This window comes from Malania oleifera, chromosome 1, assembly GCF_029873635.1.
Source record: "Malania oleifera isolate guangnan ecotype guangnan chromosome 1, ASM2987363v1, whole genome shotgun sequence".
NCBI classification, from domain to species: domain Eukaryota; kingdom Viridiplantae; phylum Streptophyta; class Magnoliopsida; order Santalales; family Ximeniaceae; genus Malania; species Malania oleifera.
The window spans coordinates 1,363,191-1,385,045 of record NC_080417.1 but is presented as its reverse complement, the minus strand read 5'-3'; the positions used below and the strand labels follow the sequence as shown (position 1 = coordinate 1,385,045).

The 21,855-nt window shown below is 35.4% G+C and overlaps 1 protein-coding gene across 6 annotated transcripts; it reads left to right on the top strand.

The window, feature by feature from the left end:
- Positions 1-17,134: 17,134 nt before the first annotated feature.
- On the top strand, positions 17,135-20,272 carry LOC131151525 (uncharacterized). 6 transcript variants are annotated; one of them, XM_058102773.1, is made up of 3 exons: positions 17,135-17,373; positions 17,861-19,080; positions 20,043-20,272. In XM_058102773.1, the coding sequence occupies exon 2, from the start codon at positions 17,922-17,924 to the stop codon at positions 19,017-19,019; it is 1,098 nt and encodes a 365-aa protein (XP_057958756.1). In that variant the 5' UTR covers positions 17,135-17,373; positions 17,861-17,921; the 3' UTR covers positions 19,020-19,080; positions 20,043-20,272. The 6 variants fall into 6 exon arrangements, with proteins under 6 accessions (XP_057958756.1, XP_057958749.1, XP_057958768.1 ...); XM_058102766.1 differs by having other exon boundaries at positions 17,861-19,393; XM_058102785.1 differs by having other exon boundaries at positions 17,137-17,373; positions 20,052-20,272.
- The last annotated feature ends 1,583 nt before the right edge of the window (positions 20,273-21,855 follow it).

The window sequence follows — 21,855 nt, the reverse complement described above, 5'->3', positions numbered from 1 at the left end:
TAGATAGGAAATAATTTTGTTCTTATCCATCGAGTTGTATATATTTTTTAGATCCCCTAAAGCAATTCGTAATGATCTTAATTTTAAAACTAAGATACAAACGTGAATAATAACATAAAAACCAGCCTTGATTTTTTCCCTTTTTTCCTATTTAATTGTAATTTTAAAATATGTTAGTAACCAAGTAAATACAATTTTATATTCATCCTATGCACTTTAAGTCTATAAATATCAAATCGAAAATCAAACTTTCTTTAAAAATAACTATGTTTTGTTCTGAATCGACTTAAATCACTTTCATTGTGACGAACTGCTTAAATATTCTTATAATAAAACATACTTACCTACAAAATCAATCCGAACCCATGGGTAACGGGGACACCTCTAACATTCACAGCGAAAATTTAAGCAGCAGTAAATATAAATCACATTTTCATAACCATAAAATATAAATACTTGAGTCAACTACATTTCTAAATATCTGTGTTTATGTACAATCTCCAAAAATACAACATACATATAAACATATCTAGGAACTCACAACACACATCTACTGTCCCTAGATCAAAACTTACCCTCCTAACGGGGTAATACTATTAACTCAACGGCGGTCACGCTCCGCCAGTCTTTATGGGTTTCCTGAAAATCATTTAATGTTCGGGGGTGAGACACTTCTCAATAAGGGAAAATAAACTAAAAGTTGTGTGGCAACATAAACATTTAATGCAATTATACATATACAGTACATTTCATATACCTGAAACATTCATCATAGCATACTGAATAATCATATACTTTTCGTATTTTCTAATAAATCATATTGTTCATAAAATGTCTGTTAGAACTAATAATACTGAAAATATATTCAGGATGAATAACTAATTGATGTCATGTATTACGCCCCATGACAGGTTGTGCAGTCCGAAGGCGAGACTCGACAATGGCTGGCCGATCACTTCCGAGTCAAAAATGTATGTAAGTACGATGAGTCCGCCACACCCTGGTCCGGACTGCCAGGTGGACGTCTACAATTCTACACTGAAAGCCACATCGACTATCCATCTCCCACCCCCTTATAAGGTAGTTAGCTCAAGTCTGAACATAAATATCTGATATATATAGTTACGGTACCGTACTTTTGAAACTAAACTAAACTAACATCCAAGTTTTGATAACATTTAGTACATGATAATATAGTATTTAACATAAATGGATTGATAGTATTTCAATACTTTCATAAATACGGCCTTGCGCCGAACATTTTGTAAATACAGCCTTGTGCCGAACATTTCATAAACACAGTCTTACGCTGGAAACATATATCATACATAGCCTTACGCTGGCTATCAATCACGGTCTTGTGCCGAATATTTTATACATATCATTCTGAATAAATAAATCATTTATCATGTACTTCAAAATCATAATGTACTGTATTATTTCATAATTTCTGAAAACATGTTTTACTCGTAAAATTGCCATAACATAATACTTATCACGTAAAATAATGTTCATGTCATACAATGTTGAGTAAATTCATATACTTTATTCTAAAATTACATTTCCTGTAATACAATAGTATTTTCCAAAATATGCATTTTTTCATTACTATTCAAATATAAAACATGCTTTCCTGAAAATTAATTTGCTAATAAATAATACTAATTTGTATGGAAAAATAACTGTTTTAGTTTATTCTCTTACCTGACACTGAGAAAAACCACCTAAAAATCCACTCGTCCTGCACCTGCAGGGTTCCCCGTTCAACACTTTGAATTCAACAATTCTCATAACTAAACTTCAGTATTTTCACGTGAATAACATTTTCTATAACTATGAAAAGACCAAATTTGGCATAAAAAGTCTTACCTCAACTCAATGATGAATTTCAACTTGCTTCCATCAACGATTCGCTCCGGCAGTTATGGAGAGAACTTCCCCAGGAGCGTCGTGGAGGCCTCAGATCGTCGATTCGGCTAACGATGGAGCCAAAATCGAAGAAAGAGGAGAGAGAAACCATAGGGAGGAGAGAGAGAGAGAGAGAGAGAGAGAGAGAGAGAGAGTGAGTGATTTTCCTGATTTTTCTGCGTTTAAATCCGAGTTTCACACTATTTATACTAGGGGCTTCTTCGATGAGTCATGTCACCTCGTCGACGAGGTCAATAGGCAATTCGTTGATAAACTCTCCCCTTTATCAACGAAATTCAGAGTCGCCAAAAAATCCTCTCAGTATCTTTTCGTCAACGAAACTCACCTTCGTCGACAAGCTCATAATGCAACGTCGTCGACGAACGTGAAACCTACTGTGCCCCCTTTTCCCTGTTTCCATTTTTCCACTCTCTTAATTATTATTTAAATATCATTATTCTTCAGGTCATTACACTCATACTCAGCTTCCTCGTGTTCTTCTTTACATCCAAACTTTTATTTTATAAAGAAAAAAATAAAAGTTAAAAAATAACAAGATAATACTTTACGACATTTAGTAAGCATGCTGAGCAATTAAACTTGAACAAAAAAATGAAAGCATTTTCATACAAAAGACACTGTATTTGTCTTACTTTTAAGGTACTACATTAAATATCATAAAACATCTTTCACCTTTAAATTTTGAGTTGTAAATAGGGGTGGCAAAACAGGTTAACAGACCAGGTTCGGGCGGGTCATAAACGAATATTGGTTAAACAGGTTTGAGTTGGTCCATTTATTAATGGGTGACTATCATGTAAACTCAAACCTATCCGTTTTATAAACATGTTACCTGTTTAAAAAATATAATTTTTTTATTTTAAAATTTTTTAAACATTTCATACTAAATGACATATTTAAAAAAAATACTCCTTCATCTTATTTTTAAATGGGTCATAAGTGGATCACCCGGCGAGTGACTCGACCCGAACTCATTTAACCCGTTTAATAAACGAATCGGGTCCGGAGTTGACCCATTTATAACGTGTCAACTTGTATTAAACTCAAATCTGGTTTAAATGGACGGGTCACAGATCACCCGTCAGGTTTCAACTCATTTTGCCACCCCTAGCTGTAAATCAATGAGATGATAGAAAATAATATAAAAGCTTAATAAAAAATAATGTAAATCTCGAATGCATGTCTATTTAATTTATGGATAATCTTAATTTCTTAATTAAATTACAAGATTCAAACACTAACACACATGTATTGTACAATAGTAATAAGCATAGTATTAAAATTAGTACCACACAAGCAATAAACAAAGAACTCACAATAAAATTTATTCAAGAGACAATTTGTTAATAAAATAAGAATAATAATTACAATCACTATTACTATTATCATTAGAAAGTGGATTAATCATCTAAAATCCGATGTTTTTATTGATAAAACATTATTCAATGACAAGAGACTTTTTAAAAAATTGTTTCCTGAAAAACATGTGTTCCTTAGAAGTACTTTTGTATGAATTTTTTAAAATTTTCAGAAACTGAGAGAGCTTATATTTAGATTTGTACGATTTTGTATAAAATGTAATATAAAATTATATTAGATTTTATGTAAATTCATATAAATTCAAATATGAAACTCGATATTCATACCTCCGAACATAACATTAAGCAAATTTTTTATATTATTTGTATTTCAATTTTAAAATATAGAAAATTTGGAAAAGATTTTGCAATGGGCGAAAGCCTAAGGCAACAATGTCGAGTAGAGGTAGAAGGCTCATGAGTCCTAAACTTTTTTCTCTGAAGAAGAAGTAATGATGATATTCAAAAAATAAGGTTACGTTTGGTTTGCAAAATATTTATTATCAGGAATAACTTAATTTTAATAGGTTAGTTATAATTAGTTATGTAAAAAATTATATTGTTACTATAAAGTAAATAATAATGTAAAACATTTTATGAGTCAAACTCCATGTTTGGAGATGTCTTGGATTGAAACTTGTATTGAATTTGGATAAGACGTAATAGGAAATTGTATTAAAATTTGTCACGCCCCGAACCCGAAAATGGGCCCCAAGGTGTGATTTAGTAAGCTAACATATCCCTGTATCATACAATCATCCATAATACTATACAATATAAGGGTCCAACCCTATAGGGTTCACGTATACCCTATCCACAATCACATACACAATATACACAGTGGAATAATTCAACCTATTACATCATAAAACCATACCAGAGTCTATACAAAACCAGGATCTAGTCCCATAATACAGCACATACCCCCGGGCGCCTACATAACCCAAAATGACAACCTGACCAAAGACCGGTACTTACACAAGTACTTAGACAATGCTAAACAACGACCAAGCTCCTGAAACGCTAGGACGCTAGTGTCGACTACTCAAAGTACCTGAAAAACATTTGTATGATAGGAGTGAGACACTTCTTAGTAAGGGAGAATTAAATTATATCAGTGTATGACACATGAGTGTTATTTCAACAGTAAAACATAACATTTCACGATTCCAGTACTTTTACAATACGGTTCCAATTTATCTCACAAAAACACGATCAATCTATCAAGTGTCGTCACACTCTTCGATCTAAGCCGGCCGCATTACACGGCGCCCCCGATAACCTGACATAGCATAAGCTCCCACAGCATTATACCGGCACTAACATGGTGAACCCACACCCTTTGGTGATCAACTGGTATAGAAAGTGATATTTTACACTCTCCGCCTACGATATTATTCTAACCCGCCTCCACATCTCAGCCTTCGGGGATAAGCCGGTGCACTTCGATTATCCTCGGCATTCGGGCTGTTTCCGACTCGGCATTTTCACAAAACCTGGAACAATTTGAAACTCCCGTTCTTATCTCATTTCAACAACTTACAATCTATAATGATTTGCTTATTTTACCATAAATTTTTTTTTCCTCACATATATAAATATCATTCTTAAGAATAACCCTGATACCAATATAGCACCTGATATACACAGCGGACACCTAAATAGCAGAAAACATAGATTACATTCACAACCAATGGTAGTAGAGTTTCACTACAATCCATAACATTTTCTGTAAATATAAATATACAATCCTCCAAAAGACCAAAAGGAAAAACTAGGATCATAATCCAAAAATCATCTGACCCTAGCTCAATAACTCACCCTCCTACCGGGGTGGTATGAACTGCCTCTACCGACATGGAACTTGGTCCACCTGTCTATCTAGATTCCCTAAAATATTTTGTAAGTTGGAGTGAGACACCTCTTAGTAAGGGAAATAAACTAAAATTAGTCGTGTGACGGTATGAGTATATTCGTACTATAATTGATAAACAATACATAACACTTGTCTACATAAAAACTAGTGATATAATAGTGGATAAAATATACATAATCATGATCATGTTAAATCATACTGAATTTCAATTATTATAAAATCATCTACTATATCTGATAGTACTAAAATATTACCCAAGATAGATAGCTAGTTGATACAATGTATTACCCCTCCCATGATTGGGTTGTGCAGTCTGAAGGCGGGACTTGACAATGACTGGCGCGGGATTTGACAATGACTGACCGACCACTACCAAGTCAAATGTGTCTTTAAGTACGATGGGCCCGCCCCACCCTGGTCCGGATTGCCAGGGGGACGTCTATAAAACTACTAAAGTCACATCGACTATCCATCTCCCACACTCTCTACTAGCAAGTGTGGTAGCACTAGTCTAAACTAAACTGAATAGCTACAGTATCGAGCCCTGAATACTTTTCTAAACTAAATCATTCGGGTTCTGATAACATATAGTATAACTGATTTAACATGAAACTAGATTGATAGCATTTTTCTAAATTCTGACATATCATACAAAATCACGGTATTGCGCCGAATAACATACATAATTACGGCCTTATGTCGGCTATCAATCACGGCCTTGTGCCAAGCATATCATAACATATTGAGCTGAAATTTGTACGGCTTATCATAAAATTCTGAAACCATAATGTCCTGTATTATTTATGGTTTTCCTGAAAAACTATTGTAAACATACTTTTACTGAAAATCTGACATAACATAATATTCGTAAAATGATACTCATGCCACATAGTTTTAAATAATATTAAAACTGAATACCTAAGCTGAATATATTTCTAGATAAACATTTTAAAACCGTTTTCCTGTTCAACAACAATATTCCCAAATATTATAATATAACATACATAATTACTATAAATACATGCTGTTTTAAAATAATAAATTTTCATAAAAATAAATTTACTTAATTTATTCCCTTACCTAATTATTGAAAAGCCCACAAATTTAACTAAATCTATACTTGTGGGGTTCCTAGCTCAACACCTTGAAATTCACATTTTTTTCCTAACAAAACTTCAGTATTATTTTATCTACTACACCTTCTCAATCTAGAAATACCAAATACCTTATAAAACTTAAAATAATTAACTTACCCAAATTTTGGGATGGTGCCCAAATTAGCCTTACCAACGATCTACTCCAGCAGATATGAAAAGAATCTTCCCAAAAGTAGCATGGCGACTTCGGATCATCAAACTGGCGTGAAATGAAGCCGGATTTTTAGAGAGAAGGCAGAGGGGGACGGAGTTAGAGAGAGAAAGAGAGATTTTGCATGTTTCTCTCGCATAAAAGTGAGTTTGGCCTTTTATAGAAATGTTTGTCCACGTAGCCTCGTCAACAAGCCATATCTCCTCGTTAACGAGTCCAATAAGGAGATTCATCTATGAACGCTTACCCCTCATCGACGAAATTCAGGTCTTGGGAAACAGTCTCTCGGTAAGTTCTCGTCGACGAGCCCATGAAGCCCGTTCGTCAACAAGACCCTGCTGAATTTTCCCTTCAAAATTTATTTTCTTTCCTCTCCTTTTATTATTTAATTGATATAATTCATCGGGTCTCTACACAGCCTACGACAGTCAACCGACACGCTTTTCTACAAAACACACCATTTAATACAACAATTCATTCTACATTTATTTGGGTAAACAAATTGTAATAACCCAGATAATTATTGGAATTAAATAATAAAGAAAAGGGAAAAGAAAAGAATTTTAAAAGGGGATATAGTAGGGCCTCGTCGACGTGGACGCGTGTCTTGTCGATAAGAATTTACCGAGAGGCTATTTTTCAAGGTCTAAAATTCGTCGACGAGGGCACCGTCTTTGTCGACGAACCGCCTTCATGGACTCGTCGACGAGGCCACATGGACAACATTTTTATATATAGCCTAAATCAGATTTCCTGCGAAAATTTCATTTTTCCCAGTTTCTTTCTCTCTCTCTAAAATGCACCCTCTCACTTCTCTCTAGATTTCTAGCTCTGATTCTCCCCGGTTCGACGATTAGAAGCTACCACGATGATCTTTGGAAGATTCTCTACAACCTAACTGGAACGAAAATTCAATTTGAGCAGTTTTGGAATCATCCCAAAATTAAGGTAAGTAGATATTTAGGTATTTTCATTATTAGTAGTATTATTTGAGACCAGATTTTGTATACTATGAGAATATATTGGTGTTTTGTGGAATAAATTTGGGGTGTCATATTTTCAAGAATAGGATGTTTTGGGCCCCTATAGTCATGGGTTGAGGACCCCAGCAAGTATCTGTTCGAGAACTCAGGTAAATTATGGTTTAAGAGATTTATGAATAGGCAATATCAGGAATTATGGGTGTATTGATTTAATAGAGAATATGTGTATATAAATGTAGGTTTTTGAGGTTGGTACACTAAGGGTGCGAGAGTGGAGTGTTGAGTAGAGGTCAGCCTCACAGTTAGATAGGTAAGGGAGATATGTTATGTTAGGGATTTTATAAAGTATATCAGAAGATTATGTGTGTGTATATATATATATATATATCAACTTACTATTCAGTTTTTCCAGAATATTATTATTATTAAGTTACATACCTAATTGCTTATTTATGTGGCATGAGTTCATAACAGTCTAGTAAAGTATTAATACAGTTTTACAAATATCATGTTTTACAGTATACTAGTAGAAGATATCAGTATGCAATTCCCAGAAAATATAATTTATAATATTTTTCAAAATGCCATGACTACAGAATCATAACACTCAGTTATTCAGTTATTCAGCCAGATATACAGATTATGCATATCAATTTTGAAATGTTATGGTTATTTCAATATCATGGTAAAAACAATAAGATATATATATATATATATATATATATATATATATATATATATATATATATATATATATATATCAGTACTAAACAGTATCAAACCCTGTGGAAATATTCAGTTAGATTAAGACAGTAAAGTACTGTACCGTTGCTTTTTCAGATCAGAGTGCAACCACATATCTTAGATAGTGTGTGGATTCCGTTTAAACGTACCAGGAGAGATTGCAGTCCCCCTAAAAAGTTGGGTTGAGGTGGCCGATTTGACAAGGTAGAGTAGTAGCGTGCCCAAAGAGACTGCAGTGGGCCAAATTGTTTATTGGTAGAGATTCAGATTGACTTACCTGGTAGGCCAACCAGAGTTAAGTCCCACCTACGGGCCGCACAACCTTGTCATAAGGGGTTAAATCATGACATTCAGTTCCCAGGGTATTATCACAGCTGTTCATATATATAGATATACAATACAGCAACAATTTTATTATAATATTAGAATTATGTGTAACTAGAAAACTCATATATATAGTCGTATTTTAAATCATAATAAATTTGATCTATACGGTATACTAGACTATTAGTTTTATAGTTTCAGTATTATATCAGTATATTAAATAAGTAGCTCGGGTTACACACTAGTAATAGCATATTTCCTCTTACTGAGCGTTATCTCATCCCAGTGACTTAACATTTTTCAGGTGATCCAGCTAGGCAAGCAGATTAGGCTCATGAGTAGAGAAGTTCTTGTGCTGCCCTCTTTGGAAGGGTGAGTGTTTCTTGGGTGTTGGTTGTTTAGGGTAGATCCTAGGGTTTTTGATTGATGTCACTGGGTATTTTGTGATGTATATTTTGGGACTTTTTAGATTTCTAGTATTGTAAATATTGTTTATAGTTTTATGTTTATCGCTGCTTAGGAATGTATTGTGTACAAAATTTTCTCAATGCTCCTAGGGCTTGAGATGTTTTCAGCAGGTAATATAGAGAGATTTGCTATATATATATATATATTAAGAGGAAAAAAATGGCATAAAAAGTAGGTCGTTACACAAATAATCTCATATTAGATACTTCAAAAATACAGTTTAACATAATCAAATGTACGATCATCTCTATATTATAATTTAATCATATATATAATTTTCTAATGGAAACAGAGATGATACCCGAAACCCCCAATTTTCCCAAAAATCCCATCATTTCACCCGATAGATTTTTCCTAAATAAGTAACCAAAACATCCATATAATCGTAAACCACAGTTTTACCAATTCAGATTACAAAAATAACTGATATAAATAGAAATCCCTTATCGTATCCCAAAAACCGAAACACAAATTTAATCGGTCCAAAACAATGACATGGAATCCCCAAAACCTAAAAACCAAAGAACAATACTTCAATATAATCCTAACCACTCCAGATCTACCGAATCGAAAACGAATGAAGACCATTACCTCGATTTGGAACAAAACCTGAAAATCCTCAAAACAAAGATTTGATCCGCTATAATTGTAAAAATTCTCCTCTTAATCCACGTAGCGACGTCGGATCGTTGATTCGGGTAACAGACGACTTGAAACCTTAGAGAGAGAGAGAGTCTCCTTCAAATTCTAAAGAGAGAGAGTGTAACAACCTGGAAACTTTTAAATAATTTGAAATAATAAGGAAGATAGAAGGAAATGAAGAATAAATTTGAAAAAGGTAGGCAGCAAACATTCATCGACGAATAGATAGGTCTCGTCGACGAATGTTCTTCGTAGCTCGTCGATGAGCATACATGTCTCGTCGACAAGGAATTACCAAGAGCGGTTTTCGCATGACTGAAATTCGTCGACGAGTTGGCTGCCTCGTTGACAAACTATGTACTAGGACTCGTCGATGTGTCTCGTCAACGAAGCCCTGAGTATAAAAAGTGAAAATTTTTGTTTTAGTGCGAATTTCTTGCATGTCTTCTTTCTCTCTATAGAAATTTTGGCACTCCCACCTTCTCTCTTCTATTCTGGGCCGGATTTAGCTTAGTTCGATGATCAGAAGCTACCACGAGACTCTTGGGAAGATTCTCTGTAATATAGGCGGAGTAAATCTTTGATTTGAGTAGTTTGGGAAACATCCCAAAAACCAAGGTAAGTGAGTTATTTTGGAATTTCTTTAACAAATATTGTCCTTTTGAGCTTAGGAAGTATTATAGGAGTATTATACTAAGATTTGAGGAACTTGGAATTTTGGATTTTAGGGTCTCATTTTGGTTGATTTTGGGTCAAATTTCGAGGAGCAGGGAAGGGGAAATATTTTATAATGGTTTTTTCATAATTTTTAAATTACTAGTTTTGAGTATGAATTTTTATGTATATACAGGTATAATTTTATAAACCTTAATGGTATTGAAAATAATGTTTTTAGGTAGATAAATTATATTGGGAAAAATTGTGTGGTTGAAACCAATTTTGATAATTAAATGATTGTAATTAATGTGGAATAAGGAATTATTGAGACTGCGAATTTTGTTTGGCCGTGAAGTCTGCCTGGTTGAATATACTGATTGTTTGCGGATACTGATGTGATGTATATTGTGGTAAAATTGTGGATATGTTGAATGTTTGGCTTATGTTGATTTGGAATGTGGTTCATGTAAATTACGATATAGCGTTCGTAGTGGTATGAGGAGGTCATTATATCGTACCTGGTATAACCGTCATATAACATTGGCAGTGGTATGAGGAGATCGTTATATGGATGATTATATTGGGAGGTAAACATTGACAGTGGTATGAGGAGATTGTTTACCTATTTACTATGAACGGAGTGGTTGTTTTGTAACCCGTGTGGTTTATCTTGTCCTGTGTGGACCGTATAATGTAACGACTTGCTTAACTTATCACATAATAAACATAAATAATGATAATATCAACCCGATCTCGTGAGTAGCGGGGATAGCTTAACATGAACAGCAGAAACCTAAGCAGCAGTAAAATTAAATTGCATCCATCAAACCATTAATTATCTAAAACCAGAGTTTACTACATCGTCAAAATACTGTATTTATATACAACCTCCAAAACATCGAGATAACCCTAGGATCATACAACAAAAATCTTCTGATCTTAGATCAAAATCTTACCCTCCTAGTGGGGTAACTCAATAAGCTCAATAGCGGCCACAACCCGCCGGTCTCTCAGGGTCTCCTGAAAAATTAATTAGGTTTAGGGGTGAGACACTTCTCAGTAAGGGAAAATAAACTAAATACAATTGTGTGGCAACATGAATATATAATGCAGTTATACATATACACTACATTTCGTATATCTGTAAACATTCGTCATAACATACTAAATTATCATATACTTTCATATTTTTCTAGTAACTCATATCATTCATAAATCGTCTGTTATATCAGATAATACTGAAAACATACCCAAGATAAATAGTTAGCTGATGCCATGTATTACCTCCCATGACGGGTTGTGCAGCCTGAAGGCGGGACCCGACAATGGCTGGCCGACCACTTTCGAGTCAAAAATGTCTGTAAGTACGATGGGCCCGCCTCACCCTGGTCTTGATTGCCATATGAACGTCTACAACTCTACACTGAAAGCCACATTGACTATCCATCTCCCTCCCCCTCGTGGGTTGGTTAGCACAAGTCTGAGCATAGATATCTGATCTATATATCTACGGTACCGAGCTCCTAAAAATGAACTAAACTAATATCCGGGTTCTGATAACATATAATACATGATAATTTAGCATCTTTCATAATTTCATAATTATGGCCTCGAGCCGAACATTTCATATATAACATTCTGAAAATAAATCAATTATCATGCATTTCAAAATCATCATATACTGCATTATTACGTAATTCCTGAAAACATGCTTATTCATAAATTTGCTGTGACATAATACATTTCATGAAAATTATACTCATGCCACACAATGCTGAATTAAATTATACGTTCCATCTAAAATCGTAATTCCTTTATACAACAGTATTTTCCTAAATATACATTTACTCAGTAATATTCATATGTAATATATGTTTTTTTGAAAATAAACTGACTCATACATAATAATAATTTACATGAAAAATAACTGCTTTAATTTATTCCTTTACCTGGCTACTGAGAAAGCTCCTAAAATATCCTGGTCTAACACCCGTAGGATTTCCTAATCAATACCCTGAAAATGAAAACTCCCAGTATTAAATTTTAATATTTTCACGTGTATATTATTTCCTATAACTACCGCAAGACCAAATTTGGCTTAAAAAACCTTACCTCAACTCAGGGATGATTTTCAACAGAGTTCCACCAACGATCTGCTCAGGCAGATATGCAGAGAACTTCTCTAGGAGCGTCATGGTGGCCTCAGATCGTCGATCCAGCGAGCGACGGAGCCGGAATCGAAGAGAGAAAAGAGAGAAACCGTAGGGAGAGAGAGAGAGAGAGAGTGAAAATTTTCCTTAATTTTGACATTTAATCCGAGTTTTTGATATTTATAGGACTGGATTCGTCGACGAGCCACGTCATCTTGTTGACGAGTCCTTTAATAATTTCGTCGATGAAACCCACTTCTTATCAACGAAATTTAGTCTACTCAAAAACCTCTTTTTGTATTTCCTCGTCGACGAAACTTGGCTTCGTCAATGAGGTCCTCTTATGCCCTCGTCGAAGAATCCCCTGTGTTCGTCGACGAGGCCTTTGATAATTTCCCTTCCTCTTTATTATTTTAAATACCATTTTTATTCGGGTTGTCACATATAATTTGCGTGATTTAATTAGTCATGTGTGGACATTTATGTTGTGGTTTGATTAGTCTTGTGTGGACTAGTCCTGTGTGGATATATGTGTTGTGTGGATTAATTATGATATGGGTGCATATGTGAAATTCTGTGAAGCGATTATGTTAGCTGTGTACAACTTTTAATTAATTAAGTATTTTGGGTAAAGTAGATTACTCCACCCAAGAGCTTGCTGAGGAAGGTGAGTACTCTAGTAATTATTTATAGATACCAGAGTAGAGGGAAGCCACTTGTATGGGCGGGTGATCTTCCCCATTCTCGGTGTCTTTACCTGGATACATAACCCGAGGGTTTACTGAGAAAGGTGAGTGTCATGGTGTTAACACTAGAGCAGAGGGAACCTACATGTATAGGTAGGTAGATTTCCCTATTCTCGGAAATTAACAATAAAATACTGATGGTTATGAATATGTAAATGGATGATAATGACGTTGACCATTGTGTGATTATGGGCATGAAATTTGGGTTACTTATGGACTGTGTGTACACCTGAGATGGATATTTTAAATTGTATTATAAACACTTCAGCCACACACTATTATAAACTATTTTTTCCTTACTGAAATATGTCTCAGCCCGTCAAATGTTAAATCTTTTCAGGTTATCCAAGTGATCAAGCTTAGATAGCTCTAGGGCGGGGTAGTTTTGTGAGTGAAATTGGAACAGTTATGTAATAACCTGAGGGATTTTTCAACTCCTCGTTGACAAACACAGGGGATTCATTGACGAGGGTATAAGATGAACTCGTTGACGAGGACATGGTTCGTCGATGAGAAAATACTGAGCGGGGGTTTAGAGATTCTGAATTTTGTCGACGAAGAGAGAGGGCTCGTTGACGAGTTGTCTTCATGACCTCGTTGACGAGATGACGTGGCTCGTTGACGAAGGCCGCAGTATAAATAGTTCTAAACATGGATTTTTGGAAAATTTCACGCAAAAAAAACTCTCTCTCCCTCCCTTCGGTTCTCCTTCCTTTTCTTTCAATTTTCGAGTCCATTTGCCGTCGGATCGATGATCCGAAGCCACCACGACGCTCTTGGGAAAGTTATCTACAAGTTTGCCGGAGCGGATCGTCGGTGGGGCTGAGTTGGAAACCATATCAAATCCAGGGTAAGGCTTTCTACTCAGTATTTGGTTTATTGACAATTGTAGAAAGTGTAATACGCATAGAAATACTGAACTTTAGTTCTGGGGAATGTTGTTTTTAGGGTGTTGAACGGGGAACCTTGTGGGTACAGAGCTGTTTGTTTTAGGGGCTTTTCAAGACTCAGGTAAGGGGATAAACTAAACTAGTGTTTTAGGAAAAATATGTATATTATTACAGCATTTGATTTTAGGAAAATAAATATATTTATATATGTGTTATATTTGGGAAATACTGCTGGAAACGATGGTATGTTAAATATACGAAAAACCTGTTTCGTGTGGCATGAGTAGAAATAATTATGAAATATTGTTTTCTATGAATATGATAAAGATATAGATTTTTATAAAGGAAAACCGGCGTATGGGCCAAGATTTTGATATATTTGTAGGCATACGGGCCGAGCTATGTGTATGATTTGCCGGCGTACGGGCCGAACTATGGAAATAATTTGTCAGCGTATGGGTCGAGCTATGGAAATGATTTGCCAGCATACAGGCTGTGCTATGGATATGAATTGCCGGTGTACGGACCAAGCTATGGAAATGATTTGCCAGCGTACGGGCTGTGTTATGGATATGATTTACAGGTGTACGGGCTGAACTATGGTAAAATATGAAATACCGGCGTATGGGCCGATGATTTTCATGATATACGTATATATGCAAAATGATATGATTGATTTGATAATTAATGATATGAAATATCCATGTATCACTATTTTAGTATATGTTATATGTTATCAGAACCTATTTGACTTGGTCTAGGTTAGCATTTGCACGGTACCGATGTTATGTGTTCATGATTTATTATGATATTTGTGTTAACGCCGCTGTACGAAGTGGGGTGAGATTGGATGGTCGATGTGGTTTAAAGAAGTGTGTAAGCGCCCTTAGTGTACGTACCAGGTCTAGCAGACCTATTAGACTTACAGACTGTACTTTTGACTTGGCAGTGGTCGGCCAACCATTGTCAGGTCCCGCCTTTGGGCTACACAACCTAGTCATGTGGGGGTAATACATGACAATAGCTAACCAACCATCCAGGGATGTTTGTTTTGTATTATTATTTATATGAGATGAATTATGCTATAGAAACCATTATGTTCAGCCATGTTTTGATTATATATGTTTTTCCCATAAATGATATATATATATACAGTTTTAATGGTTATGTTTATAACTATATGTATACCAAAGAAATGCTCATGTTGCCACACACTAATATTAGTTTATTTCCCTTATTGAGAGGTGTCTTACCCCAAAATTTTATAAACATTTCAAGAACCCCTGATAGGAGAGCGGGTAAAGTTTCGCTGATATAGTTCTGTTGATTGCCCTCTCTGAAGGGTAAGTTTTGGCGGGGACGGTTGGATTTTTGTGAAAATGTCCCTAAGTTTTTCTTTTTGGAATGTATAAACTTAAATGCAGTGGATGTAGTAACTCTGGTATTATGATGGATGATTTTATATTTATGATATTATAATTGTATATTTCCTGTTGCTTAAGCTTCCGTTATGTGTTTTGATGTATCCCTAGTACCCACAGGTTCAGGTGGATTATGATCTGCTGAACTTTGTAATATTGTATTATATTATGAAAAAAAAATGTGAAAATTAAGCAGGTCGTCACAAGTTATGTTTTAGTTTTTTTTTTTTTTTTTATGTTTCTTTATATTTCTTCCGGGTATGTAATATGGTAAATATAGATACATGGTATAAATATGTTGATGTACAAATATAGAACTCTGGTATTTAATGTTTGAGGTTTTATTATTATTTTTTCTGCTGCGTAAATGGTATAAAAAACGTGTGTTGTCCTCATAACACCTCGGAGCCCACATGGCGGGTCCGGGGCGTTACAGAGAGAGAGAGAGAGAGAGAGAGAGAGAGAATTTTTGATTTCTTAGCAACTAAGCAAGTGAATAGGATATTTATAAACCTTTTGACCCAGCTAGGCTTGTCGACGATGTGGAGTGCTCATCGACGAGCAAAAGAAGGGCGTTCGTCGACAACGGCGTGGCCTCGTCCACAAGCCTAAGATTTTAGAATTCCCAAAATCTCTCAGTATTCACTCATCGACGAATCTCTGAATTTCTTCACCAAGCTGTAGAAGGGACTTCGTCGACGAGAGAAGGAGCGTCGTCGACAAGCCTTACTGTTTTCACCCTTTAAATTCCTTTCCCCTTTTCTTATTTATTTAATCCAAAGTTCTCGGGTCGGGTTCTTACAAATTATTTTTCAAATCTATATGGATCTAAATTCAATGTATGAAGTTCATACTCCTAAATAGGAGTATGCAATCGGTCAGTTAAACAAATTAATTGAAATTGAAATGTCGAGTAATTCGATTAACCAAATTTAACCAAATAAAATTAAAATTAATTATAAAAAATATGAATATATAATTTGTATGCCGAAATAGGAACCGAATGGGAAGGGAATCTAGGAATGGCTGAATGGAACATTGAAAGTTTGGATTCCTAGCTTAAAATCATATAATTTAATTATTTATATTTAATTATTAATTAATTAAAATTAGGGTAATTCGACTAGCCAAATTACATTTTCCTTTAACCGAACCAAAAATAGAATACTTGAATTTCTCTCGTTCTGAAACCAAACCAAATAGAACTACAATTAATCGAATCGAGCTAACTGAATTCGATCGGTTAATTCGGCTAAAATCGAATTATGCTCACCCCTACTCCCAAACGTAAAAAAAATAAATATTTCCTTGATTTCCGAAATCAAACTATATTTTACCTTACTCCAATGAATACTATTCCACTTGTTCACCGAACCAAACAAACGAAGCCTATTATTGTTTTTTCCTTTTTAAAATTGTTTTTGGGTGGGGGCGTTATTGGTCAAAGTGCAAGGGCAAGATGGGAAAGGAAGATAAATTGAAAACAACGATGATGTCATTTGCACGTGAAGGTTACACCAATTGAGCGACGGATGAAAGAAAATGAGAACATGGTGGCAGAAGCGTAATTTAAGAGTAAAACCGGGGGCAATTAGTTGCAATGGTTTATTTATTAATTTAATTTAACTCAATTTAATTATATATATTGGTTATATGTTATTTATGTTGTGGGATTTGCGTTTGGGTTTCTAGAACCAGAACAAATCGAAATTCTTCCGGACATAACATATACATAACACAAACATGATCATCTGCGGACTTGTTCTTCTTTCAATTCAGTTTCATTTCCTCCATTTCTATCCATCTATCCCAAAACCCTAACTTCTGGGTCGTAGCCGTCTCTCTCTCTATCTCTCTGTCCGGGACCTGAAGATCAGGTACAGCACGCCTTCCTTCATTACGTTTTCGATGCTTAATTAACTTAATTGTGTCCAATTTCGATCTTCCTCTGCAAACCCAATTTAATTCACTGCAATGGCGTCTCAACTCATGTGTGTTTGCGTAAATCGAGCTCCTAGATTTGCAGATTGATGCTGATTTCCATCAATTCTGCGAATTTGTCGCTCGATGCTAGTGTTGCCGTCTGATTCTTTGCATGCTGTTCATTTGTTTGAATCTTTTGCTTTTATTTTGTTTCCTTTTCTTAGTTCCCCATCTGGGATTGAATTTCGACGGCTGAATTGTAATTCAGTGTCTCGGAATAATGAATAATTGCTGGGTCGATGTTGGTTTTTGGATGGGAAGCGTGTGGAATTTAGTTTGGGTTTTCGAATTATTGTGAATAGATTCCGATCTTGCAGGGGGTTTCGCTTTTAGTTTTGAAGAATTTTCTGCTGAAAGGTTTAATTTTGCTTCTTGTTTTAGCGTGAATGTAGTCGTAGTCGGAGATTGTCTGCGTGTGTAGATTTTAATTGCAAGGACAATAATGGAGGCTAACGTGTGTGACATTAATCGCTTGGAGGGCGATGTCCTGCTTCCTCCTCGAAAACGCCTTCTTGCCGGCTTGAAGAAGCAGAATCCCAATGGAAAATCTCATATTCTCTCCGTGTTTCCTACTGCTTCGAGTGAATTTAATACGCGGCTTAATAATCTATTGAGCTCTCATTTGAATGACCCAAATCTATCAACCGAGGACATTGCCGAGGCATCCAAATCGGCAGCTGTAGCTGCAGTTAAGGTTGCAGAGGCTGCTAGAGCTGCCGCTGAAGAGAAGGCTGCAGTGGCAGCAAAGGCAGTGGCTGCTGCCAAAAGTGCTTTAGAATTGGTTGCATCCTTTTCTGAGGAGGCAGCTTCCAAGGAAAGACACCTGAAAAGGAACAAGTTGAAGAAGCAAGTCCCCGTTCAGCTCCTGTACAGGAAGCATGAACAGGTGGAGGGTCGCTCGACTGATGAAGAATTAGCCCGTAAGTTGCATAGAGACATGAACAGCTCCCCAAGAATTTCGAAGAATTGTTCAAGTTCCGATTGGAAGAATAACAAACACAAGAAGCCTAAAACCATTAACATGGTTGAAAAGACTAGGGTCCCCAATGGGAGTATAGTGTTGGAAAGAAGCTCCTCTTCTACATGCAATGGACATGCTGTTGAGGGTATGGCGGATTCTGAAGGGTCTATCCGAGAGGTATACACTGTCAAAACAAACCAAAAGGGATTGAAATCGAAAAAAGCGAATAAATTGGAGATCAATATCAGAGAGGTGGAAGCTGGTCATTCAAAAGAGAAAATATCAGAAATATTAGATGATGCATGTACCGTTGGTAAAAAGAGGGGAAGGATTAAGCTAAAGAAGTTGCCTTTAAGCATTTGTACATTCAGGGATCAAGCAAACCCTAAAGAAGAGATGAAAGCTAGACACTCCCCATTGACTGAAGAGAACAGGGGCAAATCTGCTGGTGGTAATGAGTCTTTGCTTTCGGTGGAGTCTTCTGCTAGTGGTGTGATGCCGATTGAGGCAGCATCAGTGTGGAAATGCCAGGAATTCAAGGCACCTGAGTGCGTTAAACAAAATAAAATCAAGTCATGAGAACATATCCTACGTGGTGATAGGTGGCTACCCTGTACTGTGGTGGACATCGATAGGAGAGGTAGGATCCTTTATCTTCTTGTAGCAATAGTCTCTCATCTGTGTCTCTATATATTTGTGTCTGGCATTGTAATGAAATTGAACTCATAAATGTATATTTTTTTATCTCATTGCTTGTAGTATGCATTACATTTCAGAATATTTCCTTTTTCTCTTATTGACAGCAAAGGTGGAATTTGAGATATGGGAATTATGCAGTCAGTTTGATATGATTTTGTTTTTATGCTGTTACATGTCTGTGCTGCTCTTTATGCTGCTGATGGATGCAGTAAACGATAGTGATTTATTTGGAGATACATCCTTTAGCAAATAAAGTTAGTAACTTTTTGTTTTACTCGCATTTAAGGTTATGTTTGCAGCCATAAAATTTGGTTTTATTTGCTGGTTCTCTTTGATGTTTGTGATAAACCCACCACCAGTAAAAAAGAGAAAAATAAACAAAAAGCAACCATGTGGCATATTAGAATGAAGTTTTGAGAAAGATAGGGAAAATTTGAATGTGGGGAGATTTGCCCAATGCATCATAAGACTCAGTTAATTCAAAATTTGAATGAACTGATACTGTATATAATGGAGACCTGCTCGCTGCCTTGCAGTGGGGCCCAACCAATCAGGGGACGCCGCATCACCTGCGGTGGTATCCTGTGACTGGAGCTCGATGATGAATAGCAGGGCTCTATCATGAACCTTAAAGCTGTGCAGAGGTCTGTGAGTTGAGCAGAAGTTACCCTACCCACCATTCTTGGACATGAAAGAATGAATCTGTTTCTTTCCCCTTTTTCCCACAAACTCAATATCACCATTAGTCATAAATTGTGCAATTCTTTTATTACTATGTACTAATTTGGCTATGATATCTAGTTTAATTAATTGACGAGTTAATATTTGCTACAGCTTCTTTACAGTTTGTTCTAATTTTCTCCCATAATGGGATAATTTGATTTGAGTTGTGAAAAATTTCAGTTGTAACAGGCTTAGTCACAATTGGAGGAGTACCAGTGTTGGGTAGAGGGTTTAATGAGCTGGTCTGGAATGGAACGCTGTTTGTGAACATGGAATATAATAATTGTAGCCATAAGGTGGCTCTTTTCCTTTCACCAATCTTGGGTTCTTCACTTCTTTGTTATATATGTTAGAGATGGTTTTGTAATTATTAAGAATATTTTCAAAGACTTTTTTCTTTTCCTGAAGAATTGCCTTGCCTTGCCTTCCTTTATATTTTTAAAATTTAATTCATTTAAACCCCTCCCCCCTTCCCTGGTTTAAAGCTATGTATACCCTTTAATTACTTATGAATTAGCTTAGTTTTTGTTGTCACAACCTTTAATTACTTATGAAGTTTCTTTATATATAAGCTTAGTTTTTGTTGTCACAAGTCAAAATGTGGATGGTAGTATGTGTTTTGAGAAAAAATGCCTTTCTGATTCTGCAATTTCTTTCTTTAGAAACTTAGAAATTGCTCCTTATGTAAGTAGATAAGGTTATGGTTGATTACCAATTGCAGATCTTGGTTGATCTCTCGCCATATTTGATCTTCATTTCTTTTCTAGGTTTTGCAGTGATATGGCTTTGCAACCCTGATTAAATAAGAATTCTATAAATTCGTTGAGGTACAAGCTGCTTTCAGGGAATTGAAAATTTTTGTTGTGGAAAGTGTCTCCTATTTTGGAATAGCTAGTTATTGGTTGAGTAAATATAATTCTCAAAACAGTCTTTATGATGGTGAGGGAGGAAAGATGTTGATTTTAGGCATTTGTAATATTAGATTGGATAAAATACACTTAACTCTTTTGAGGATTGATTAATAAAATACACTTAACTCTTTTGAGGATTGATTAAAAGACAATAATCTCTCCGATATTTCAAAAATTCTAGGAACCTTCCTTCGGTTTCAAGAATTTCATGGACTTCTTTGAATTTAAAAAATTTTAGGAACCTTCTTGAGGTTTCAAGAATCCGAGAACCTTCATTGAGATTTGTCAAAAAGACACAAACTTTCTCTTATATTTTGCAAAAAGACAAGTTTTTTAAGAAGTGTGTATTTTTGGCAAATTTCAAGTAAGGTTTGTGATATTTTTGAAACCTTAAGGGATGTTCGTAGTATTTTTGAAATCTCTGGGGAGGTATTTGTCCTTTTTGCTAAATCTCAGGAGAGGTGAGTATCTTTTGTTGTAATGCCCCGACCCTCTAGGTGGTTCCGGAGTGCTACTAAACATATATACCTTCTGATACCTTACATATACAACTCGCCCAAATAAGGGAAAACGGGTGTTCCATACTAATATGTATAAACATACACAGCAGAAACACAAACATCATCTAATACATACTAGAGTTTCTAACTATTTTCATTTACATCCATACATAATTAAAACATGATCTATCCCCAAAAGACAGACACTGACTAACATCTCACCAACTTTGTCAAGGACTGTCTGCTATCTAACTTAGTCCAAAAAACGTTAGGCTCGATCCCTCAAAGGACTTGAAAATGCATTTGTATGTTAGGATGAGACACCTCTCAGTAAGACGAATTACATTATCATCAGTGTGTGGTTAACATGAGATTTCTTGTTTACATAATACTGTTAACATTAATTGACTCATTTCTAAAAATGAGTAGCACTATGGCTATTCCAAGTATAGGAGTTACGTCGTGTAATAATTAACCTAAATAGGCCAGATCGTTTCCTCAGGGAATACAGATTAGTTTTAAACTAGTGCGAAATAGGAAAAGAAAATAAGAAAACAATTTTACTCAACATGATTCAGATTT